This window comes from Colletotrichum costaricense (genome assembly GCF_030867565.1).
Source record: "Colletotrichum costaricense strain IMI 309622 chromosome Unknown Scaffold_3.1, whole genome shotgun sequence".
In the NCBI taxonomy this organism is placed as follows: Eukaryota; Fungi; Ascomycota; class Sordariomycetes; order Glomerellales; family Glomerellaceae; genus Colletotrichum; species Colletotrichum costaricense.
In genome coordinates this window covers 3,439,751-3,464,613 of record NW_026848232.1, presented here as the reverse complement: position 1 = coordinate 3,464,613, position 24,863 = coordinate 3,439,751, and the positions used below count along the sequence as shown (strand labels likewise).

At 52.2% G+C, this 24,863-nt stretch overlaps 8 protein-coding genes across 8 annotated transcripts; 4 read left to right on the top strand and 4 right to left on the bottom strand.

The window, feature by feature from the left end:
• Window positions 1-4,747: 4,747 nt before the first annotated feature.
• Window positions 4,748-6,380, top strand: CCOS01_04004 (uncharacterized protein; the record flags this gene model as incomplete). Its single annotated transcript, XM_060452187.1, has 2 exons — window positions 4,748-5,746; window positions 5,805-6,380. The coding sequence occupies 2 exons, from the start codon at window positions 4,748-4,750 to the stop codon at window positions 6,378-6,380; spliced, it is 1,575 nt and encodes a 524-aa protein (XP_060318452.1).
• A 1,091-nt stretch (window positions 6,381-7,471) lies between these two features.
• On the bottom strand, window positions 7,472-8,705 carry CCOS01_04003 (replication factor C; the record flags this gene model as incomplete). The annotated part of the gene is made up of 2 exons (XM_060452186.1): window positions 7,472-7,866; window positions 7,922-8,705. The coding sequence occupies 2 exons, from the start codon at window positions 8,703-8,705 to the stop codon at window positions 7,472-7,474; spliced, it is 1,179 nt and encodes a 392-aa protein (XP_060318451.1).
• A 1,103-nt stretch (window positions 8,706-9,808) lies between these two features.
• On the top strand, window positions 9,809-10,677 carry CCOS01_04002 (uncharacterized protein; the record flags this gene model as incomplete). The annotated part of the gene is made up of 3 exons (XM_060452185.1): window positions 9,809-10,028; window positions 10,173-10,349; window positions 10,457-10,677. 3 exons carry the CDS (start codon window positions 9,809-9,811, stop codon window positions 10,675-10,677), a joined length of 618 nt encoding a protein of 205 aa, XP_060318450.1.
• Window positions 10,678-10,872: 195 nt separating this feature from the next.
• Window positions 10,873-13,231, bottom strand: CCOS01_04001 (uncharacterized protein; the record flags this gene model as incomplete). The annotated part of the gene is made up of 2 exons (XM_060452184.1): window positions 10,873-11,965; window positions 12,024-13,231. The coding sequence occupies 2 exons, from the start codon at window positions 13,229-13,231 to the stop codon at window positions 10,873-10,875; spliced, it is 2,301 nt and encodes a 766-aa protein (XP_060318449.1).
• A 1,913-nt stretch (window positions 13,232-15,144) lies between these two features.
• CCOS01_04000 (uncharacterized protein) lies at window positions 15,145-15,834 on the top strand (the record flags this gene model as incomplete). Its single annotated transcript, XM_060452183.1, has 2 exons — window positions 15,145-15,230; window positions 15,306-15,834. 2 exons carry the CDS (start codon window positions 15,145-15,147, stop codon window positions 15,832-15,834), a joined length of 615 nt encoding a protein of 204 aa, XP_060318448.1.
• Window positions 15,835-18,104: 2,270 nt separating this feature from the next.
• On the top strand, window positions 18,105-20,000 carry CCOS01_03999 (uncharacterized protein; the record flags this gene model as incomplete). Its single annotated transcript, XM_060452182.1, has 5 exons — window positions 18,105-18,662; window positions 18,713-18,771; window positions 18,821-19,058; window positions 19,126-19,872; window positions 19,923-20,000. 5 exons carry the CDS (start codon window positions 18,105-18,107, stop codon window positions 19,998-20,000), a joined length of 1,680 nt encoding a protein of 559 aa, XP_060318447.1.
• A 120-nt stretch (window positions 20,001-20,120) lies between these two features.
• On the bottom strand, window positions 20,121-21,863 carry CCOS01_03998 (lipase; the record flags this gene model as incomplete). Its single annotated transcript, XM_060452181.1, has 1 exon — window positions 20,121-21,863. The coding sequence occupies one exon, from the start codon at window positions 21,861-21,863 to the stop codon at window positions 20,121-20,123; it is 1,743 nt and encodes a 580-aa protein (XP_060318446.1).
• Window positions 21,864-23,055: 1,192 nt separating this feature from the next.
• CCOS01_03997 (uncharacterized protein) lies at window positions 23,056-24,495 on the bottom strand (the record flags this gene model as incomplete). Its single annotated transcript, XM_060452180.1, has 1 exon — window positions 23,056-24,495. One exon carries the CDS (start codon window positions 24,493-24,495, stop codon window positions 23,056-23,058), a length of 1,440 nt encoding a protein of 479 aa, XP_060318445.1.
• Window positions 24,496-24,863: the final 368 nt, after the last annotated feature.

Genomic DNA, 24,863 nt, shown 5'->3' with positions numbered 1-24,863 from the left:
CCCCAATCTCTTTTTGCGAGTAGGACCCCGGAGATAGCTACCCAGCCACTAGACAAGTTGATGACTTGATATGAGGGAGATGTGAATACGCTACGTATTTCTCAACTACCCTAGCAATGGGGTATTCTAATTGCATTCACAGCTTACCTATTGGGTACGTCGAGCCAACTTCAAGTAATTAGCAAAGTGATGTCAATCGTGCCGCAATAAGAGATTGTCTTTGGCCAGTATCTCGTTTGTTTAGTCGCTCCGCCTGACAAGAGGTTCAATATCCCGGTCTCTAGAAGCCCCCGCTGGCACTTGCATATTCAGCAACCCATTATCAGCTTACCATTTTGCTTTTTGTTTAGTTACAGGCGATAAACTCTGTGCAGAATATCCTTCTCGGCTTTTAGAGTCTGCTTTGGAGCTTCAGTGAAAAGAATAGGGCATGTTCTGCGCCTGTCGAATGGAACGCAGGATTCTTTTATTGTAGACTTCACAGGATAAACCCATGGTAAGGCTGCTTGGCCAATATGGAATACCCAAGTGCCTGCTTCTGTTATATGTTGCGATGTTTTGCCAAGGTTACGCTGACACATCCGTAGCTTATGGACGATGAGTCCCAGTAGTGAGTACTTGTAGTCACCAGTAAATAATAGTCATGATATTGGTTGCTGAGCTTAGTGCGAACTGTGTTGAACCAAGTGATGGTCAATGAAGTGCCAACGGACGCAATGGGGAAGAGCTAGAGTCCTTCCAACGCCCAGAAGAGTGAAAATTCAATGAAAGGAGCAGCGCCCGTTGTTGACATGATAGTTGAATATACGTATCGTGCAGTGAGTACGGTAGCCTTGAGTTGTAAGTGAATGCAAGGCTAGCACGCGATTTCGCTAATAATAATAGTCCTGGTGACAGGGTGATGCAACTCTTAGAAGGAAGGCTAGGATCCTGATGCCTAGCCGCCGAGCCCCAAGCCTGATCTGAGAGGCGATAGGTCGAGCCCACCTTTTGTCAAATCTCCTTCTTCTCGTCTCTCCCTAAGTTGATTGAAATTCTCTCTAACCTTCTCTCATCTTGATAGCAGTACACGTTGCGTGAATGAGTGTGTCAAGAGAGAGGAAGTCAAATAGAGCGAAGGGCCGGTTGGTATTTCGGCTTTCATATGTGGTAATAGAATGAATTGGCGAGAAGCACAGCGGCGGGGTAGACGGAAGTGGAGCAACGACGAGGATCCAGGTTAGGCTGATGGAGCGGCCGCGGGATCCGATTTAGCTCTATAATACACCACTGTGTGCCAGTGTGGACGGAGGCGCGTTGTTCTTCCGAGAGCTAACGAAGCCGGTTCAAGGCAAACTCTTCAGGATGTTCAGCAGCAGGTTTCTTTGCCGAGTGGGTCAGTGTCATCGAGAGTGTCAGTGAGCTTGACAGCTGGCGTGGCTAATGAGATGGCATAACGACTTCCATTTGGTTGGGATATGTCTAGAGATAGGGACGGTTGGTGCCCTGTCTGAGGTGAGTTTAGTGGCATGGATGGACGCTTTATAGGTAGGGCAGCACAGCAGTCAACACTGTAGTACCTTGGTGTAGGTGAGAGCCGTCGCTGAGTAAAGCGCCTTCGTCTCACCCTCATAATACCTCACTCCCTGTTCCGAATGGCTTTTTCTATGTTCTATTATTGAGCGAGTCGTTTATTACTTGAACCTAAAAGAAGTTGCGATAGACCGGTGGGGTGGTATGGAGATGCGAGAGCTTGGAGGAAGTGCTTAGGTGGGCCGCTGCTCAGAAAGCTTGACTTGACTCGAGAATCAGTGACGGCATTTCTGAGCATGTCGCGAGAGCTGAGTGTCGAGGTTCTTTGTTCAGCCCGCCCTGGTGGTGTTGAACTCTTTGTCCGGATGCATGAGCCAAGGCCGTGCGGATACCTAGGTATACGCGGGTTTGCCATACTGGACACTTCAGGGCACAACTTAGTAGGAGTCTACCTGAGCACCGTGGCACCTAAGGTACCCAAGCGCCCGACCCTACTACGTACTGCGTAGTTCCGTGATCCCCTTGGGCGGGTGGATAGTGAAGCTCGTGTTGACGGATGGAGTGGCTCAGTGGCTTGGATTTAGGCCGGGAAATGCAGTAAGTTAGCGTCCGCCAAAGTCTTGGACGGCCGGGTGACGGCCGTGACTAGGAGAACGTGGAAACAGGACAGCAGACAAAGAGAAGCCGTTTACTGTTTCGGCGCGTTTTGGAGGGACGGCAGACGTTGAAGAGCACCAAGCAAGCAGACAGAGAACGCTACAAGTGGCCATGGTTTTGTCCGTATGACATGGCATTATGGCAGGCCACAGACCACACACGGATAGATGAAGATGAGAAGGTGGTCTGTGCCTGATACTGTGCAAGTTCTCTAGAAGTGACAGTGGAGGTGAGCATCTCAGCATCCTTCGATTCTTGGCCGGTCTGTAATACACAACTAGGTGCCTGAAGGTCACATTTGACTGGATGCTTCACTTGAGGTGGTTGTGTTATGCAGACTCGGAGTGGTAGTGCAGGTATTCGGAATAGTTCGTATTGACAGATTGCACACCCCTTTTATGCTCATGATCCGCTAGTGTGCATCTCGGTTATGCCTGCCGTTATTCCCTTTTTGGATTGTCTCTCTTTTCCGATCCACAGCAGTGCAGCATGCCTTCTTCTTCTCTTCCCCTTGCTTGCTGCTTGCTGTGCTTGCATTCATCTCGTCATCTTTTAGGAGATGCCTACCCCCCCGACCGTGAGCGATGGCCGCCTAGGCGGTCACGAACCAACCAAAATGTGTTTTTCAAGCACAAGCATCGCCACCCCTGCGTGGGATCCTGCAGTCTTTTGAGATTCCACTGTACGTGGTAATGAGGTGGGAAGGGGAGGAGCCCGGCGTGGCAGCGAGGAAAGCGCAGGCGAGTCTGGCAAACGGCAGGATGTTTCTGCTGAGGTAGGAACAGAGAGAGGGTAGGTATTTGTACCGTGGACGAAAATGACGTGAGATTGTGTCTTTTTACCTTCCCTCAAGGTACCTTACCCAAGGTATGAAGGAAGAACCTAAAGTGGAAGGGAAGGACGAGAGAGAAATGGAAGCCAGGAAGGAATCTAAAAAAGTCGCCGGTCGGAGCCTGGATATGCGGGCCACGGCACAGGATACGTACCTGCCCTGGGGCGATGTCGTAGGTACGTACTCCGTACTCACAGAAAATGGGAAAATGGAAGGTACCCTACCTAGTCGGTCTCCATTGCCCAACGCGATCAAGGTTCATTTCATCCTGAAAGCCAAGCCAAAAGAAACCCACAAAATGCTAAGAACAAAGTTCGTCCACCTCCTCAACTTCGAACAAGACAGTGGGGACAAGCCCTGCATCTCGAACTTGACTGCGACGATACTCTTTTACTCCAGATCCCGCCTCCCTATCTCCCAACTCTTCCTAAGGTACGGATGCTCTGGATCAACTATAGTTCCCAGGAAACGAGGACGTCTGTCAGTTGCTTGGTCGCTCTGGCGGCGCCGTATCTTAGCTTGCACGCCACCGTCATGAGGTGCATGTCAAACGTCGGCCCTAAATCGTATCGATTAATAGCAAGGCGGTAGGTACGGACACACCAAGTTTCCGTACAAAGGTACCCGGGTTCAAGGCAAAGCTAAAATGGTTACAAGGACGGACGGACCGTTTTGGCCCTCTGGCACTGAGGTACCTTGGACTCTTGGAGGAGTCCAAGGTGCGAAGGTAGGGCGCCTTTGGTTGGTACATTACGGACCTTACTCCTGAGTCCTGCGAACAATATCCGCGCTGCAACGTCCCTTCACCCTTTGCCTTTGGACACGACAATCTTTTGATGCTGCAAAACAGCCTAACAGGTGGTGCTTGGCGCTTGGCTCTCGGCTCTCCACGCCATCCATCCATCTCAACCCCATTCTGGTCCAGCGCGTCCTGCCCCTCGGGTCCATTTGCCATCATCTTTTACGCACTCTAAAACTTGGACGCATGCTGCTTCACCTCATCTTGCCAGGACACTGCCTGCCCAAGGCACTTCGCCCAGCCTCATGTCTCTCGCTTTTCTCGCTTTCCCGCTTCGACTACCTCCTTACACACTCGGCACTGTACCTGTTTTTCTCTAGAGTATTCGTACCTAGGTAGTCCAGATATTGCTTGACTCGACTCGCTACATACTACCTTGGGTAGGTATCTGTACCTCCTTGGCTTACCTTGTCAGTACCTTTCCATCGGACTAGGCAGGGGTTCAACTCTTCTTTTCTGCGACGGCCCGCCCTCCACCAGCAAGACTGAGGTGCACTTAGCTCCAGCCTTTTCTCCTTTCGCCTTTGCTTCCAAGTTCCAACCAGACAACAGGCTTCGTTGTATCGCACCTAATAACCCGTTGGCATCGGCGCACAGTGGCTGAGATATTCCGACCCTGAATATCCTTCCTCGCCGTTCCCTCCTTCTCTTCCATCATTCGTCCACTCTTTTGGCTGCCGTGCCTAATTCCATTCCCGCTATTCTCGACCTTTTTGGAACTTTCTTACCTGCCACTTCTTACCAAGTTCTTCCGGCGACACGACTACGCGCAAACCGCCAGTCTACCTTATTCCATCTCCCTCGAATTCTGTATACTTTTTCTCAAATCGAAAACCCAGCTGTTAGCTACAACTTCCTTCCACATTTTTTTTTGGTGTCCGGCAACAAACTTCGTTGCCATCGCCGCCGTCGGCGCCCTTTGACCTCAATAAACGACGTGTGCTATCATGGGATTGAGCCAAAGACGGAATGACGTTTGTATAAACCCCATTGTCGCCATCAATATGTTATCCCGTCGCGCCCTCACTGTTCTCGCCCTCGTCTCCGTCACTGCAGTCATCTTCCTCATCTCTTCGAGGAGACTCGGCGGCGACTGGGCGATAGAAGGTCCCAACTACCACCCCTTCAAAGGCCACAGCCCACCTCCGCCTGCTGGCAGCTCCCCAAGCGCAGGTCACGATGGCCGTCCTCCGCCTCCTCCGCCATCCCCGAGCTACCAAGACGACCGCCTCGCACAGCACAATGTGTCGAACCAAGACATTCCCTACCGTCCTCACGACCCCGTTTGCGATACCTTCCCCGACACGAGCAATATACTCGTCATCATGAAGACGGGCGCCACCGAGTCCTTCGACAAGGTTCCCACTCAACTCATGACCATGCTCAAGTGCTTGCCCGAATACTTCATCTTCTCCGACCTCGACCAGACCGTTGCAAACTACCACATTCGGGACAGTCTTGACAAGGTTCTTCCCGAGGCCATGGAAGGTAATCAGGACTTTGATCTCTACCGCCGCCAAAAGGCCTGTCAGGCCGACCAGCAGAGCTGCAACAAGCTGGCTGTAAGCAAGGACGAGGGTTGGAATCTCGACAAGTACAAAAATGTCCACATCGCCGAGAAGACGTACCGTATGCGCCCCAATTACGATTGGTATATCTACATCGACGCCGATACCTACGTGCTCTGGCCCACGCTTGTCCAGTGGCTCAAGAACCTCAACCCCAAGAATAAGCACTATCTCGGTAGTGTCACCATGATTCGCAACTTCGTTTTTGGCCATGGCGGCAGTGGCTACATCGTCTCTCAGGCGGCTATGCATGACATGATTGCGGACCATGAAGATGTTGGCAACAAGTGGGATGTTCGTGCGAGCAAAGAATGCTGCGGAGACTACATCTTTGCGCTAGCTATGAAGGATAATGCCGACGTCAACGTCCATAATGTGGTGAGTATTCATCATGATCTCTCTGTTTTGTACGCAGCTTGGACTGACCGTGTCCCAGTGGCCTACAATCAACGGCGAAAAGCCCTTTACTCTGCCATATGGTCCTACTCACTGGTGCCACCCCATCGTGACAATGCATCACATGAATGCCGAGGAGATCTCCACGTTCTGGGAATACGAGCACAAGCGCTACTCCGACCCTAGCCTTCCCCAGCCGCCTCCAGTCATGCGCATCAAGGATATCTATCATGAATTCTTCGCGCCTCGTATGCAGCCTGAGCGCGCCGATTGGGACAATCTGGCCGATGACCGATTTTTCCTCGACGAATCCGCCAACAAGCACCAGGATTGGCAACTCAATCGAGCCAAGAAAGAAGACTTGACAGAGGAAGAAAAGGTTGCACACTTGTCCTTCGGCAATTGCCGCAAGGCCTGCGAGGCCGACAGGTCCTGCTTCTCATTCCAGTACAAGGACGGCGTCTGCGGCTTCAGTTGGGCATGGAAGCTTGGTCACCCGGTCAAGCGCGAGTCTACGGACGAGAAGCGCACCATGTCCGGCTGGGCTGTAGAGAAGATCAACGCCTGGATTGAGCAGCAGGGCGAGTGCGGTCCAGTCAAGTGGCCCGATGTCTGAGGTGAAAATGTATCATTCATCACCGACTTAAGTGTCGACACGAAACATTCACGTCGCCACGAAAGAGTAGCACCAAAGGCCTGCCTCTATGCAAGCACGCCTGCTATCCAAGGCTTTGAGACGTGACGTATGTTTCACGTGGGGCCTTATTCCATGTCTCAGTACGCCAAGGACTTGGATACGGGATTCATGGACATGGTAGGGAACATACCCCCCTCCTCTGGAATTCCCTTGACTCGGGATTTTCTTGCCAGGGAGGAAACAAAACATTTCTCATGGAAGCCAAATCAGCCAGGCGTCTATCGGTCTGGCATCTGTATAGAGCCGCAGGCATGTGTGTATTTTTTTCTTGTAGTGTGTGTATATCACCATCATGACGTGGCAGGCGAGGCAAGACTTGGGTTTCGAGACGACTTTGGCGTTTATTTGGAAAAGACGTCTAGTTCTTCATTGGCCCTGGTTTGGGAGGCCGACGGAGTCAAACGGTCAGAGCGAGCGCTCGCAATAGAAAGCCTTTCATTGTTCATATTACAGTACATATCCAGATTCCGATTCAGACATTGTCATTCAGCACCCCTCTGTGCCTAGTTAGCTCTGTCCCAACCTCTCCGAGATGAGATCATCTCGAAAACTGAAGGAATGGTAGCGAAGAAACGGGGCCCGGAAGCCGACGAGGTGTGAGGCCTGTTGCTTCCAAGTAACCCAAACTCAGATCTCGGCTCGCGCATTCCACTGATGCGCCACAGCTATTTAAAGACGCTTAGGTAGGGCAGAGAATCGGCAGCGGGTGGCTGGGGATGGCCAGACATCGCATGCCTTGACGAGCTTCCCAGGGGCGACACCGATAAATCGCGGTTCATCCCGGCATTTTGCATGAGGTACCGGTATTGTCACTGGCTCAGTGTGTACATTCCAAAACTAGCATCACAGCACAAGATCGGGCTGGGTATTGCCGCTTGACCCAGGTCGGGTGGAAGACGGCAGTTCGGCATATCATACACAAGACATATCGAGACGACTGTAGATGATCATAACGTCGTAAATTATCCATCCATGCTCCGTAGGCTACCCTCGTCTGCACTGCGACTTGCTCATTTGCTCATCAACTCTGCTCCGCTCCTGATGACGCCCACCACAGCTCCCGTCTGCACTGTCTCGCTGCCGCCGCCGGCCACACGGTGTTCGATATCCGCCAGCCCATCGAGCCACTTGATCATGATTTCCGGCTTGACCTCGAGTGTTGTCAGTTGCTCCGCTAGAGCAGTGATGATATCTGCCAAGGCGAGACCCCGAGACACCTTTAGGGTGTTGATAGTAGTCAGGCAAGACGTCACGTCTGTTGTGCTCAATAAAACATCCAAGATCTCCTGCACAGCGTCGGGCTGAGGGGCGGCGATGCAGTTATATATCGTATCTGTAGAGATGGTTTCCCTCACAATGTCGGCCTCGGCCACCTTGGGTGCGTCCTTGGGTTGCAACGGGGTACCTGTGTTGTTAGCATGCTCTCCAGGGCGATTGTCCAGAACCAGATGAGTACTCACTTGACGCGTGACAAGCCTGGAGCACATTGAGTGCTCTTCTCATGTCGCCCTTGCTAAGCTTCACCAATGCTTCCGTGGCATTGGGAATGATTTTGACGTGCTCCTCCTCAATCACCTTATCCACCAAGACCCTGATATCGCGCTCCTTCAACGGACTGAATCGGAACCTCGTGCATCTTGATAGCAGTGCCGGTGAAAGCTTGTGTGAGTAGTTTGCAATGATGCAGAACCGCGTGTTGACAGTGTACTTCTCCATGATGCGACGCAACGCCATCTGCGCCGTGTTCGTCATAGCATCGGCCTCGTCGAGGATGATGAGCTTGTACGATGCCATGCTGCCACCGCTGCCTGATTTAGCTGAGGGACCGAGAGTGAATATTTGTTTTGTCGAGGCAAAGGTCTTGATCTGCTCGCGAACGACGTCGATGCCTCGATCATCTGAAGCGTTGAGCTCGAGAACCATCTGCCGCATGTTCTCGGTGCCATAGATGCGGCGCGCGAGGGCGAGGATCGTCGAGGTCTTGCCAGTTCCCGGGGGCCCGTAGAGGAGGAGGTGAGGAAGACGATTCGAGTCGACAAACTTGTTAATGGTGGCGAGAATGTCCTGGTGTCCGGACACATCGTTAAGGCTTACTGGGCGGTACTTTTCAACCCACGGCAGACTGTCTTCGGCTTCGACGGGGAGGTTGGCGGCGCTGCGCTTGCCCTGCTTGGCGTCTGAGGAGAAGGTAATGTCCTTGGACACGGGGACGTCGACGTCCATCTCGTCTTCGAAATCGGACATATTGACTGTGCTGCGGGGAAGGTCGGTTGGATGATTTGCGGAGGGGACGATGAGGTGGTGAACTATGAGCTCCAACGTACGGATTGGGCACCCCCGTGCAAGTGGAAATTAGAAATCTTGACGTGATGCATCCGCTTGGAAGACGCGTCGCAAACGCGTCGAAGAATGGCTCTTCACGTGACCACTTAAGCTTTGCCGAAGGGAGCCCCATGGTTGATGGAGGGAGAAGGCGGTCAATGTGATCGGCCCCACTATCCCTCCGGCCAGCGATCTTCCATTACATAAACGAAACTACCCCTCCGTCAAAGTTGGAGTTTTGGACTCACATCCCAAATCACACAATAGCCACAGTTCCTTCCATGGCCCAATATTGTCACTTAGGTCCCTTCCTACCTTAGGATCTGGCCAAGTCGTGTTTCGGGCCTCGCCCTCTGTCAGCCTGCGAGCCTGCTGAGTTCTGCCTTAAAGCATCTTAGCAAGTGCTGTGATATCGTGCAAACCCGTAGACATGTCACAAACATGTCAAGTCTGTATGACTACTGTCAGACTTTAGCCTCGCTCTTGCCATTGGACAAGGACAAGAATTGCCGTTTGTCTCCCGACTCTCACGTTCTATCTCAGACAAACGCCCTTGATTATGTTTGGGCTGTCTAAGTAACCTTTCTTGCTTATGGATACGTTTCGGGGAGATGTCTCCGCTCTCCGCGCACACAAGCTGGTCTTGAGGTGATGCATTACCTTACAGAAAACCCGTCCGCAGTCGAGTCAAGGGTTCCCGGTGGAACGCCATCTGGGGATTTTGAAGTTGGGGTGCGTTTGGAACCCCGCTGTTCACATCGTATTAGTCGGCTTCGGCTTCAGAGTCGTGCCATGTCTTGGCCATAGCTGCCAGCCTTGAAATACTGGGCTAATTCCTGGATCTCTTTCACTTTCGAGGTCACCTTCGTCTCATTTCTCCCACCCGAACCGTCTCACCCGCCGTTGAGCCTCGCCAGCACCCTCATATCCACGGTTCCTCATCACCTGCCTTGGCATCTGATCTGCCGTCCCGCTCTGACGCTCATTCCCTTCGTCTCCCACGTCACCGCCGATCTTCTAATCCAATGGCGGCAGCACCCGTCGTTGTTGAACCGGCCAGGCTCGAAGACGCCCCCGCCATCGCCGAAATTTTCTTCAAGTCCTTTAAGAGTGACTTCTTTCAGGCCTTGTTCCCCCAAAACGAATACGGCCGGGCCTACATAACCGACGCCTACAAGCAGTTCATGCTCTCCAAGGAGCACGGCTCCCAAGAAGGTCAAGTTGCCGTTGTCAGGAACGAGAAAGGTAGCGAAAACTCCTCGACATGATCACCTCCGCCGGTTGTCCGAACCCCGACTTTGCCTTACCCTTACCGGACTTCGGACTCCGCTGAGTTAACGGCGCCATGTGTATGCGTACCTTGTTTGACTGACAGCTGTCTCGTTCAAGGCGAGCCTGTAGCCACCACCCTTATCTGGATCATCCGCCCCGAGGACAACGGAACCTGGTCGTGGCGAAAGCGATGGCCGTCCGCTAATGCAGGGCAAAAAGACGAGCTGCTTGATGAGTTCTTCTCCGACATGGCGTCTCAGCACGACCGTGTCATGGGCAAGGACCCTCACGTTTGTATGTCAACTCTTGACTCCCTGGCCGGCCGGTTCGCTCACCACGAACAAGCCTCCCGCTGACAATCTTGCCGGCCGCCCACCCGCAAAACGCTGACCATGTGCCAGACTTTGAGCTGATTTTCACCGACCCGGCCTACCTTCGCCGGGGCTATGCGAAAGCCCTTCTCCAACAAGGAACGGAAATTGCCGACAAGCTGGGCTACCCAATGTATCTCGATGCCGAGCAGTACATCTTGGACCTTTACTCATCAGCAGGCTTCTTGACCAAGACTGAAGTCGGACAATCGTCACAGATGATTCCCATGATGAGGCCAGCCAGGGGCTAAATGAAATGAAATGAAATGGCACTACTGTCGACTATTGACTCATCTTCTTTATCATGAGTAATCACTTCCAGCGTGAAAATCCGCCATCAGTGGAAAGTAGTCATGATATGTGAATAACATACATCAGACGGATGCCCAAGCGGCTTCCGTAAGCAACTCGCTCGCTTCGCTTCAATGCTTTGCTTCCTTCATTCCTTATCGTCTCAAGTCTACGCTTTTCATGCCTTCCTTCTCGTTTCCGTAAGGCGGTGATGCACCCCAGTATTGCTGCCGATACTGCGCGTCGGCCCCGGCGTCGTATGCTTGCCCGTTGTCGAACTGAGAATACATGGATGGCCTCGTGGGACGTCTCGGCGGCATCTCTGGTTCACCTATCTGGGCATACATGTCCGGAATGTCAGGGTACACTGACGGCGTCCTCGGCGGCCGTGGTGGTCGGTTGATGGCATCGATGAGCGTTTGCCTCCTCGTAATTCTCTTTGGCCTCTCCGGCAATGCTGCATCTTCGGCGTTGGTACCAGACGACGTTTCGTCTGACTCTTCCCCAGTATCCTTCTTTTCTTTATCCTTTCCGGCGTCCTTGGTGGCGAAGAAAATGGTGAATACCATCTCCATGTCTTCCGGTCCCTTTCTCTCGCGCATAATCTGATGAGGCACCTCCAAATCGTCAATGAGCCGTTCAATCTCTTCGACAGAGTAGCTGCCCTTGTCCCTGTCGCCAGAGTAGTCCCCGGGCCCACTTGCTCCGTTGGGAATGTGGAACCGAAGGTCAACTCTCATGATGGCGTAGAGTGCGACAACTATGAGCTCAAAGAAGAACCCCGTCGTGTAGAATACTGCTTTGCCGTAAATCACGCTCGGCGTGGCTCCTGGTAATTCCTTATTGAAGACGGCGAACAGACGAATGGACTGTCCGGTAATCAAAAGGAAAGAGCCCAGGTAAAGCAGGGCCACTTTGACTCTTTGTGAGCCAGAACCGAACTTCTCTGGCTTAGGCCCTGGCACAGAGAGGCATCCGCTTACTACAAGGACAGGGAATATGGAGAGGAACGTGTTCCATGAACTTCCGAATTTGAGCAAATCGTCTGTAGTTTCCAGGCGATCTACATTGCCAACACTGAAAAACGCAATGATTGTCGATGTCATGTTCAGAATGATAAAAGCCGGAACCGAGAAGAGCAGAATCAAACTGAACTGACTAAACGCGGTACACCATCCGGCTTTCGGGTGGATCGAGCGGACCAGGCGTTGGGCGAAGAATATGTTAACGGCAAACATAAGAGCAGCACTGAGCATCATGTTAGCAAAACGTTCATTCCTTTTGAAGCTCGGCCCTCTTAGCTTACCCTCCGTTCTCGGTGATCAACGCGAGCAACACAACCCCTCGGGTCGACACAATCGACCATGTGATACGAAAGATGCAAGTAACTGTTCGGATCATACAGAAGTCGAAGACGATATCTGAAATCAGAAACTTGTGACCACGTTTGGCATTCCTTCGGTAAATACTCAAGTGCACGTACGCACCAAGCATGAACAACACCATGAACATAATGGTGACCGGCAAGTCGATATTCTTGTTGGGTATACCACCCGGGAACGCTCCGTTGGCCGGATCAGGAGGTCCCATAGGAGGCCCGCCGGGAGGACCAGTCTGAGCCTGCGGGTTCGGGCTCAGATTGGGCATTCCACCCCTCTCTGGCCCCTGAGCACTCATGATCGGGTTGAGAACTGGCGGTGGTGGTGGTAGATTCGGAGTGCTGAGGAGTGTCGTTGCTAGAGGTGCTGCTGCTAGAGGCGGCGGCGGCGGCGGCGGAGAAGGTGAAGTAGCAGCCAACTGTGGCGTCGTCTTTGGAGTCGGGGTTGAAGGCAGTATCAACGGTGCTGGTACAACTAATGGGGCGGGAATCACAAGTGGCACTGCATTAGGTGCTTGACTCTTGGCCGCAGGAGGAGGTAGAGATGGGAGTCTCGGTGGTTCTGCTTGCTTTGGTGGCGAAGGAGGTTGGACCTGGTTGGGCGATGAAGGGGGTTGAATTTGCTTGGGTGGTGAAGGAGGTTGCGCTTGCTTTGGTATCGGTGAAGGGTGAATCTGCTTCGGCGGAGATAGCGGCTGTATCTGCTTTGGAGGAGGTGGTGATGGAGGAGGAGGAGGAGGAGGAGGAGGAGGAGACGGTCGTATCGTTTGCGTAACAGTGATATATGACGGGGCAGCAGTCCTGACTTGAGTGTATACGATATAATTCGTCTCAACAATGACTTGTGGAGGTTGAAGCTGGCCGGCAACCGACGGTATACCCGCGTTCGCTATGGAGGGGATTTGAGAAGCCAAAGTTGCTAGTGCTACGGCCGGCGCGGCAGGTCTCTGTGTATTTGAAACGGGCGTTGATGACAACAGATTTGCTGCTGGCTTTGGTACGGATGCCGCCACTTGTGCTAATTGGAGTGCTGGTGATGTAGAAGCCTGTGTCGCCTTGACAACTCCCTCTGCAGCAACGAATTTGAGAGATATGAGAGGAGCGGCGGCAGACAGGAATCCAGCAAGACCGGCCATGACTGCTTTTAGAAGTGAGGCACGCTGCCTTTTTTCGTCTTCGAGACCCTGCGGCCTGCCGGATCAGGGGTACGGACAGGATGTCGGCTTGTGGGTATAACCAGCTTTGAGAGATGTTGCAAGCAGAAGACAGACTAGACAGGAACAGCCCAATGCGGGTAGAGAGTCTCAGGTGAATCCCTATGTGTAAGAAGCCGTATCCGGACTTGAGTCAATGGTTGAGGATGACAGGCTCCAACGTTGCATTGCGGCTCATGTAGTGACGAGCTGCATGTATGGAATAGGCAAGCGGGCCTCCTAGTAGTAGTAAACTGACCAAGGCAGTGGAGAGTCTGCGTTATGACCGGCTGACGACGTGTTGCGGAATTCCGGACTTGAAGAGTGCCGCGATGGGCATGCCCAGATAGGGCATTAGGGCAGTAAGGCTGATGACGGCCAAAGGCGAAGCGTACGTAGATCGGGGTCGTTAATAGAAGAAAGTCCGGTCTTTCGATTCTCTGAGACGTTCTGGCTATGAAGGAAATCTTTATTGGATGGGTGTATTCCTTATGATTTGGCCACGGGGTATTCGACTCTTCAGCAGCAAAAAACAAATTGCCAGCGTATCTCGGTTAAGTGTAGTGTCTCTTCGTTCAACGATTTGGCACTTTTTCTCGTTCTCTTTCTCGAAAAAGGGGAAGAAAGTGATAGAAAGGATATTTGGTGCTAATGAGACCCTTAATAGAATGAATGTTGCCGCATCTCATCCCAACCATACTGTCTTCACGCTCCATCCTTCTCACCTCTTTCTCCTCCTCTTCCCTTGTACAGACTCCTCTCCCGAGCACTCACAAGTAGCTCGCTGCGACGTTGAACCAGTATTCAGCAGCGGGCCGGTATTGGAATATGGGTGAGGTGTGTTTGTAGACTTTCCATCCACTTGCCTCAGAGGGCAAGTGGAATGAGGCAATTCGTTTCAGACGCCGTTGGGGAACAGCGAACTATTTCCCTTTTGGGACGAGAAGGCGGTGCTCTCACCGCAAAAAGTTGCCCCCGACTAAGCAACTCAGCAGAGAAGATGACCTTTTCATCCCGTCTTTTATGAATGTCTTGCCTGTCGCTGCCTGTCTCTTGTACGGGTCCAGCCCACCTGGGCTGTCTGTTCGCACCCCAAGTTATATAAGTAACTGCGACCCATCCTAACGGGTCTGTCAGCCCAATAAGGCAACCGGCTGTCAAGAATGTCTTTGCTGTTAATCATTCCGTCATCTTCCTACTCTTCGCCGTTGGAAGATGCGAGCAATGCGAGTCCGACCTGATGCTACGGCTGATTTCCCTTCCCGAGCTTTCGGACTGACTGCAAGGGGTGAATTATTGCCCGGAACTCCTCCATGCACGCTTTTGCAGTAAGTTCGATACTATCAATCCATGACTTCCGGGCACATTTTTCATGTCTCTTGAACGCTATTTCTTCCTACTCCACGGGCCGATCTTCTAGCGAGCAGTTTCCATGTGTCAGGTCGAGGCGAGCTTGGCACACACACTAAACAGAGCCAGAGACTTGAAGCACTGATCAGTGTGTGGATGTGAGAAGAGTTTATCCAGACATTCGTTTATCCTGTAGGTGTGCCGTGTCAAGATGTCTGAGCTTGCGAGAGAAGCTTTTCTGCTTGACAGCGTCTGCTACTGCCGCGATGGTTGACAGGCGCATCGGCCTCGATGATCTTCCCGCTCCCCCGTAATGTTTTAGTGTGGGAGGGTGGTTATCCAGATCCATGGAGGCTCCGGAGATGTCTGAAATGTAGCTCGGCCACATAGTCGGTCTCACAGCTGGGGAGTTGAAAAAGTAGACGCCATCGGTCTCGGTTACCTAGCACCTTTCTACCAGGGCGGGAATCAGTGGCCCTGCTCGCTGACAATAGGATCGCCACACTATGCCTGCGTCGATCTACCTTGAGCCAGCATCAAGCTTAAATCGTGCCGGCTGCAGATCGCGATGTGGCTTTTGCACAAACTGCCGGTAAGGAAAACGCTTGATCGTATGGATACACATGTACTAGGCGGAGGCTACTCAGCTATATGATCTACCATTAAGCCCCCCTGACCCTGACATATGCCGCACGGCAGCCCCTGTTAGTTTCGTACTGCGATACTTTAAAATGTTTCCAGGACCGCGGATAACGGGGCTGGGATTCGGACTTGGTACGGATACAGACCAATGCACACTTTACGTACTTGAACGTCGAACGTCTTGCTCTCATGTCCCCAGCGTGCCCGCAGGCAAGGACCCCAGCGTTGAAGACTGTGCACACCGGACTCAGCGACGTGAGTTGAAATCTGAAGCTTATATGCCTGTGCTACTGGTGGGAAACTACCTGCAAAACTCAAGAAAAAGAAGACCCTATCCGGCGCTGCGACAATACAAGGCATATCCCAGTCCCCCACCCCACATACCGGGCCTCTCGACGAAAGAGCTTCCGCGGCTATATCAAGATTTCACCTGGTTCTTCCTGGGAAAAACTATACACGATGTCAGTGCTGGACGTCTGCCAGTTGCGTTGGCTGTCGGCCGATCGCAGGTCCGTTCCTCTGATCCGAATTCCGCCCACAGCAGCTACGGCTGAGGCGGCTCACTCTGTCCTCTACTCTCTGCGACTCGAGTTTCGAGAACAGGCATCTGATACTCGAGTGAGCGGGCTTTGCCAAATTGGACAGACAGAAGATCCCACTACGGACGAAGTTGAGGATCAGTAAGAGATTCCGACGGGCCAGCCGACCAGTATGTTGTACTACGTTCCGCCATTTTTACGGCAATAATAAGTCATTTACTCTGGCATGAGCCTTCGAGTCAGCACGATTCCTATGCCGGTGTCTGAGTTGACGAAGCTCATTCTATTGTCTCGTCCCCGCCATTTCTCCAGTCAGCCAGCAAATAGCTAAATGCGCGTAGAGAATTGCCGCTTGATCCATGCAGAGAAATATCTGCTTTCAAATGTGTAGCAGGACTCTAGATTTTGGCATGTAGCCTCGGAAAGTTCCCAGCTTGACTGGTACAGTCAGTACACGGCCACCTGAATGTATCTTATGGCAATGGTGCCGCGTCTCTGAGGAAAACGGGGCTACAATGCAATAGCGATCGTTGTAGCCAGATGATGAAGATAAGTACGCAAGCCCAATGCATCGCGCATCGCCTGCTAGGAGATTTGGTGATTCGATCAAAAGAGACTTTAGTAATATGTGCATTCTCGCCAATCACAGCATCAATCATCTCTTTCGCTCACGATCGATCCGCTCAGAAGAGCCCGTCTGCTATTATCCTCGTAGAGAGAGAGATATAGAGAGAGAGAAGTTCCGGCAATTGATGGAAGTGCGTTGGGATGAGAATCTGGTGGCCTGGCAGAACACCACCCTGAGAGGTGTTCCACCAGCTCGGATTCTCATCATAGACTCAGTTCGGCAATCACAGAGAGAGGCACCGAGACCGAGGATCCTGTGCAGGCTGTCACGTCACGTCAGTTGAGGAAAGAAACCAGACACGCGGGTGAACGCGTCAGTTTGGTTCATCGGACGACGGCTCCAGCCTGCAAAATTGCAGTGACTAGGAAGGTGTTCCTAGGAGCGAAGGGAGCGCTCTTGCATCTGTCGGGTCTTGTACGAGAATGCCGAGAAAACGCCATGACATGTGAGCCGTATTCGGGGTAGCATGGGGAGTCCACAGAGCTTCTGTCTCCAAATCATCCGACGGTCTTCTTCGGGGTGATTATCTTCGTCAGATGGGCGAGTTTTCCCGTTTTGGGATTAGATAGAGCTCTAACTCCAGCTCTAACCCTCAACACTTCAGACTAAGCCCAGTATTTTTATGGTGTCATTTTTCCAGTCAAGTCCTATACAAATTACACGGATTCGTAAGATGACGGCGACTGGTAGGCCCGACAAGGAGGGAACAATAAGAGACGCAATTGGAACAGGATCTTGTATTTCAATGATTTCTGGCCAAACCCTCCCAACGATCTTTATTTGAAGACTTCTCAGCCGAGAGCAGGTGCTCTGAGCTACCGATATGGACTTTGTCTAAACCGGCAGGCTTCTAGAAGACGAGGACAAGAAAGGCGCCAGACCTGTTTGGGTACTTTCATGCGTCGAATGATAGGTGACTAGGTTTCAGAAACTCCAGTCGTCTTCGCATGGAGTTCCGGTTTCACTCCCTCAGTTGTAGCGACGCTTGGGCTAACCGTTTCGTCTGATGTTACTGCTGCGCATCTTTACAACAACAATTCGCACTCGCTCAAGCCGCCGACGGGGAGGCATGCCGACATGTGCTGACAGGTTCTATCCAAGGTTCAGCTGTCGGGTTTGACGGTTGGCCGAACAGACTTGTGCAATAGGCCACCCTTCCCCCCAAAAGCGGCTGACATCGATTGAAGAAGCATCGTTCTCCGTCTCCAATCATACTATCGTCCATCCTCTCCAATCCTGACTCGTAACGTCATCTTCTGAGCTAGATGCCTTTTAACTGGCGGCGCTGCTGAATGTCACCAAAGCAAGCGGGGCGAGTTTTAGAGTTGAAACATATCAACTCCCTTGTGCGGCTTCCTCCATCTTGGATCAACGGCTAACAGTCTGTTCTCGAGGTTCATCAACAGCCGCCCTCGGCCGCGTCTGACACGAGCCCGGATCTGTATGCCCATTTTCCTTTTATGTCTTAGGGAAGCACGTCCGCCCCTCTCATTCCTCCTCGAATTTCCTACTTTGATAGGGGGTTTCGCCCACATGACACAAACCCCGTCGAAACTTGAACCGTCAACTGGCCGTGGATCTCGCGCATAGCATACACTGCCTATTCGAGGAAAGAAAATCAGTACTACCGTACCATCAGCTTTTCTTTATTTCAAAGATGGTCAATACGGGTCACCCAAGCAGGGCATGCAAGCTCTGCCGCGCGAGGAGGATTAAGTGTGACGAAACGAAGCCCTTCTGCCTCAAATGCGCCAAGTCGAAAAGAACTTGCCCAGGATACCGGGACGCATTCGAGATCAACCTTCGCGATGAGACTCAATCAACCATCCGCAAGGCCAAGTCCGCTGCGTTGCGCAAGGCTATTCGAGAGGGTCGCGCGACGGAACAGGATGCGGAAAACGAATGCCAAACCCAACCACAAGTGATGGAATGGACACCGCCAGCAGCACCACCTCCACGAAAACAACAAATCATTCCAATCACGGAAGACGACTGGTTTGATAGATATTCAAATTCATCTTCTTCTGAAGCGTCGCCTTCAATGTCATACGCCTCTTCTTTGTCGTACATCAGCAATCAGGCGCCCGATACCTTTGTCTCATTCAAAGACATTGAAGGCGGGACTTATGGCATGCCGCACACATTGCAGACGCCTCTCGACCAACAAGCGACATGTTACTTTTTGGCAAACTACGTGCTTGCTCCACCAACGGGAGTAGGCAGAGGGATTCTCACATTTGTACTACCCCTACTGAATATGCCCAGCTATCAAGCGTCTCCATTGCAGTCCGCTTTTTCAGCTGTATCAATGGCCGCTCTGGCTGGTAGGCCAAACTCACGACGGTTGTCTTCGATGGCTCACCTACACTATAGCAAGGCATTAGAGGACTTGACTCGAGCTATGCAAGACAAGATAGCTGTGAGGCAGGACACCACACTTGCCTCTGCAATTCTCTTGGCTTTTTACGAAGGACTGGTCTCAGACGACGTTGAAATGTCTGGCTTCAAGAAGCATATCTCTGGGGCGACTGCAATAGTCAAGCTACGTGGACCGCAACAGACTGCGTCTGGCGTTGGCTTGAGCATGTTTGAATTTGTTCGGGCAACATCGGTACGTCTTACTTTGACAAGCACTTGAAAGGCTGTATCAAAAACCGGTGGTCTAACGCGTAAGACAGGTCCGGCAGTACACCTTCTTTGCAAATATTTCCTTGGAGGATTTGACTTGGTGGGCACGGCAGGCCGTCTGCGACACTGTTGGCCACCAAGCTTTGGTATTGAACCTCCAGACGACACTCATCCGTGGCGAGGCCGACAGCCTTCTGAAGGGGGCACGAACCACCGACAAAATCGACAAAGCTTTGAAGCTTTTGCAGAGGGCACGAAAAATGGACGATGATCTCGGTGTATGGTTCGACAAGTGCCCACCAGCGTGGAGGAAGGTTATTTCAGGATCGGCTGCGGAAGTTTCGGAGGACAAGATCGGCTACGTTTCGGCGTTTCCCGGAACTATTTACGATTACCCGAACGTATGGGCTGCCGGAAAGCATATCAACACCCACGTATCTCGACTTCTGCTCAACCAGGTCATTGTGCGTTGCATTGCATGGGTCTGCGCACCGAGTGACCATACTCTTACGAAAGAGTATATTGACGCGAATCGGATCGGAACTGAGCAAGTGGCCGACATTATCTCCAGCACTCCGTACTTTTTCGGGTGGACAGGTGATGCTATGAGTACCCCCTACTTCCCATGTGGGACATCCGAGATGCCAAAAGGCCTAGCTGGTGTGTCTTGTATGTGGCCCTTGCTAGCTACTGGATCGAGCCGATTTGCGACCAGAAAGCAACGAATATACGTCAAGGCCCGTCTTGCAAAGATTGCGGAGGAGATGGGTATCCGTCAGGCCGATGTCTTCTCAAAGGTATGCTGCCCACTCAACTTTCCAACTCAACGATTAACACAGCTTCGTAGCAAATCATGTTGGGGTCGCCAGAGCCAGACCCAGTCAACAGTTATTGTCCAGACACATATCTTCATTTACGTACATAGTTTAGCGTTGGCAATACCCCTCTCGCTTTGGATAGAAGAATGCTGTCAAAGATGAATAAACAGGCCGAACACCCCTATTGTGCCTGACAACATGCGTGCTGCTCGTGGATAAATAACGTATCAAAGCGACCACCGCGGCAGCAAATCCGAATCATCCCTGAAATTGAGGGACTGCATGCTGCTATATATGAACCTGTAACTTTCGTTTCGAAAGTCATCTTTGAGGTAGTCTGTTCGACCGCTCAGAAACCAGAGTAGTTGCTGATTCTGACTCCATTCCGGCCATTGCGCGTAACCGCCCAATCCGACGTTAGGATCCAAGTTGTAAAGGAAGTTGAGATAGTAAGTCCGGGTGCTTTGTCGTGCAAAGGTAGGAAAGATTCCTAGAAAGACTTGCAGTATGTCGGAAGCGTGAAACGTACCAAGTACGGGAGTTCCGTGGTTGTAGCTGCTCAAATACGACCAAGCTGGGACTTCTGGGTGCTTTGCTTGAGCAACAGATAGAAACGAGCGGCGTGCTAGCGTGAAGACGAGATCCCCAAGAATGGCAGCCCTACGCTTGAAGCCAGGAACGATCTCGTTGAAGATCCCTGTACGAAAGGGACTCTCTGCAGAGATGTGGTGGTCATATGTATTGACGAGGGTGGTCAACTGGGCTATCGAAGCGTTGTGAAAGTAGAGCTCTGAGAGGTAGTTGACGAGTTGCGACGCTGTCATCACCAGAGGCTGGAACAGTGCGAACAGTGTACCCTCGTCTTCTTGGTTGCCGATGATCATAGGCACTGCAGCGTATCGTCCTTCTTTTGCGATAATATCGGGGCTGTCTATCAGTGCTGTGCCATCTGGTCTAGGAACATATGACAGAGCAAGAGCTTCGTATGAAAGGATGCCGGGCACCGCCGTTGCGGCACGCTTGTAAGTCTCGTAATCGACACTGCGCAGGCAATCCAAGGTACTCGCTGACCCTTGACAACCGGCTGCCTTAACAACAGCATCGTAGACTCTCTGGCCTTTGGGGCAGTCAACTGGGTCAGCTGGGATAACACTGCCAGAGTTCATGATGGCCCCTCGAAACAGTCGTCGACCCTGATAGGAGTTGTCACCGTCATACAGCGCCATCTGGTCGAAAACAGATATCGCACCGGCTGATTCCCCCCAAATCGTTACCTTGTCAGGATTACCTCCGAAGGCAGCGATATTATCGGCAACCCATTCCAAAGCCTGACGTTGGTCTAGTAGTCCCAAGTTGGCTGAGCCATCCTTCAGGATTTCACGACCAGGCAAGAACCCGAAACCTCCCAGTCGATAATTCACAGCAACAAAGATGAAAGGACGGTCCATGTCGGCCCCGTCACGGACAAAGCTTGCCCCGCTGTATGTAGCTGTCGACCCGAACTCGAAGCCACCCCCAAATATCCAAAACAAGACTGGAAGCATCGCATCGGACGATGTGCCAGAAGGACGCTGGACAGTCACCGTCAAACAGTCTTCCTGGCCGGTAATAGGCTGAAAGAATGGGAGCGTAAGAAACGAGCCAACAACGTCAAGAAGAATGTTCCGGCTGTCGGTGGACAAGAGAAATTGAGGGCATGCGGCTGCGGTTCCTGTCGCGTCAAAGTTGCCTAAAGAGGAGTTGAGTCTTTGAGGCGGCCTTAAGCGGAGCGGTCCGGTGGGCGGTCTCGCATAGGGGATGCCAGAGAACGTATCGACGGAGCCAAATACTCGTCCCTTGAAGGTACCGGCCGGCGCATCGACTTCCGCCGGAGCAGCACGAGATTCATGGTGATGGTGCTCAGAGTTGCCAGCTGACTGACCAGCTAGGAAGAGAACGACAGCCAGAACTGGTGGGAGAGAAATCTTCATGGTGTTCTAGATGTCTGTAAGGGAGCGTAGAGAGAAGAATGGAGAGGGAAAGACAGAGGGGAAGCAATAGAGCGGGGGGAGGTGGTTGAAAGGAAATTTAGCCATGTAGAACAAGGTGAGCGATACTTATAGGTTAAGGCAAACTCAGGAGGATACCATCTCGGCCGAAGAAGAAAAGGAGTTTAATCTCTTTTCTTCAAGTTTCTCCTCATCTCGTACACGCCAGACATGGTCTTGGAGATCGCTCGAACCAGGCGGTGCTTCCCGCTTCTTAATTCGGCCTTGACATATCGCCCCAAGTCAAGTGTGAGCGAAGACTCTTCTTGTCGCGGGTTTTCCTGGTTTACTAGCACGTGAAGGTGTCAAGGGTCTAATTACCCTGGACGAATGCAAAAGGTGTGTGGGAACTAACCGGTAGTGACAGGGGAAAAAGTGTGTGTCGGCGGCCCGGAGGAGGTTGGCGATGACACACATTCCGAGGTTGCGAGCAGGTAGAGACTGTCCGACTGTGGTACCGAGTGAGGCAGTGATGCCGCTATTCAGGTGGATCGAGTGGGCGAAGCTACCTCCAGATCTGCGCGAGAACAAAAGAGTCGACGCGATGATACGCCTTTCGAAGCGCGGCCTTGGTTGCATTACCTAAATTCATCACGAGGGACCTTTTGTAGTGTATTGCTAACGTACCCTACTCTGGAAAGCCGTGGCGCTCTCTTCGTCAATATTTTGGATAACTTTATAATCGCCAGACAATATAACGTCGTGTATTCGAAAATTGATTTTATTGCAAAGCACTGATTGCAAACACTGGCTGAGTCGACTGGACTCTTAGCTTGTGTCGGGGAATCTAACGTAAGTCTTCCATCTGAATGCCTAAACAACCCATGCAACCGTTCGGACAAAGTCGCAACTGTGTCCCTTCTTGCTTGAATCTCTCGGAGGGGAAAAAAAAAATCAAAAGCCCTGTGCTTCTGACCGTTGCCGGGTTCAAAATGCGTCTCGTCTATCCGTGTCAAGAATCAGTCATGATTCTCTCAGCTGATCCTACAACTCCATTTACTCGATGAACAGAACTAAATCCCTGGTTCCCATACCGTGGCCGCATCCGTAGCGACCTCGGAGAAATGCGATGAATGCTTCTCTCAAAAACGCCTCGTGGCTTCGTTATGCAATGATCAAGGGCAGTGAACTTCCATCAGACGACCATGCCCACCTGCCCGCTTTCCTCGTCAACTAAACATCTTCGTTTCCCACTGAGAGGCATACCGTCGGCTGGAGCCTCTTCTTCGAAGCTGCCATTAAACACTTCAACGAGGGCCTCGCGATCTCTTCGTCGCTTGAGCTTGTCAGGATTTGGCTCCGCTTCCTCCTCCCATGTCTCGATGTTGTCCTCATCAAACTCTCCCACGACGTCCTTGCCAAGCGCCTTGCCCAATCTCTCCTTGAGTCCGAGGATCGGCCAGACGGGCACTCTTGTGTACTCGATGCGCATGCCACCCTCGGATGCAACCTCTCCGATTCTCTCAGCAAGTGTCTTTTCGGTCCCTTTACGGGGGTTCTTGGTTGGCTCGTGGAACTTGCGAAGCAGATCTGCCGTGACCGTGGCCTTGTAAACGATGAACTCGGATGTCTCATTGTCATTTGTGAGTAGCTGTACCGCCACATCGTAAAATTCAGGCTCTCCTAGTCCGATGGGCATGGGCCGTGAGGGAACCCACTTATTCGCTGACGGCCGTGGTTCGCCGTGAAACCTTCTCTGCGCCATAGCCAACATGATCCCCACAAGCAACGGGTCGTGCGTCGGGTTGCTGGGAACAAACATCTTGGAGCGCAACTGTTGTAGACGTTCGACCGGCCCGTTGTACGATCTGTTAGGTCCTTGAATCACGCGGTACATGTTCTTTCGTGTCGCCGCGATCTGCATCTTGCCAACGTAAGCGAGGACGGGCAGCGACTGAGCGTAAGCAGTTTGTTCGCCGCTCAGGTTGCTTGCGCTACCATTAGAACCCGTCGGCACAAGAGTGAAGGATTCAGCTGGTCGCGTTGACGCGGATTCAAACGAGGCAATCGAGCCGCTGCGCGAGGGCATCGCATCCCAAGCAACCTGTACGCGACAGGCATCGCGATACACTAGACCGCCGAAATAGAGGTGCAAATCAAGCTGTGTTCGGGTGCGCGACAGCTTCCCCGGGTAGAGGGTGGACATGATTGTGCGGACGGAATTTGTATAGAAGGTTCTTGTGGAGCCGGGCGCGAGCATGGCCGTAAGTTCTCTGCTAAGTGTCGAGGCCGCAACCGAGGGCTTCATGTGACATTTCGACGGAGAGACCGGGGCGCCGCGTGGTGAAGGAGGAGGGACTGGCGTGTCGCATGGAGGAAGCTCAACGAACTTAGCATCGAGGAGTTGAACATGCAGCTCGGTCCAGCAGATGGGACGAACGAAGAGGGAGAGTCCAGCATGATCCCACATCTGGTCGTAGAGAGACCCTTCGTCTGGCCTGAAGACACGAACTCTTCTTTTGCGTTTGGCGGGGGAGGGCATGGCAGGAATAGGACTCGAGGTCGGGGGCGTTGCGTGAATGGGCTCGGGCGAGGACATTGACGAGGCTGTCGGGGCGCTGCTGGAGAGATGCATATTGGCGGGGGAGGAGTCGAAGAAGTTGCGCAGTTGTCGTGCGAAACTGGTGCTATTGAATACCGATCTGTGGTTTTGTCAACATGATTCGGATCTAGGTGAAGAGGAATGCAGGTAGGATCTATTATTGGGTGAAAGGGCACGAGTTGGATGGAAGGAAAACAACGAGGTCATGGCAATAAAGGAATAGTGATTGGGGGGGGTCTCACTCTAAAATGAGCATCGGGTTGTGGCGCTCTCCCTTTGGTTCTTCCTACGTAGGTAGTAGGTATGGGTTTTCAGGGGGGGCCTTTGCGTTGCGCCGTGGGCCTGGTGTCCAGTTGAACCTTGGGCTTGGAGCCTTGGGGCACTGACGCGTGACGGGGGGA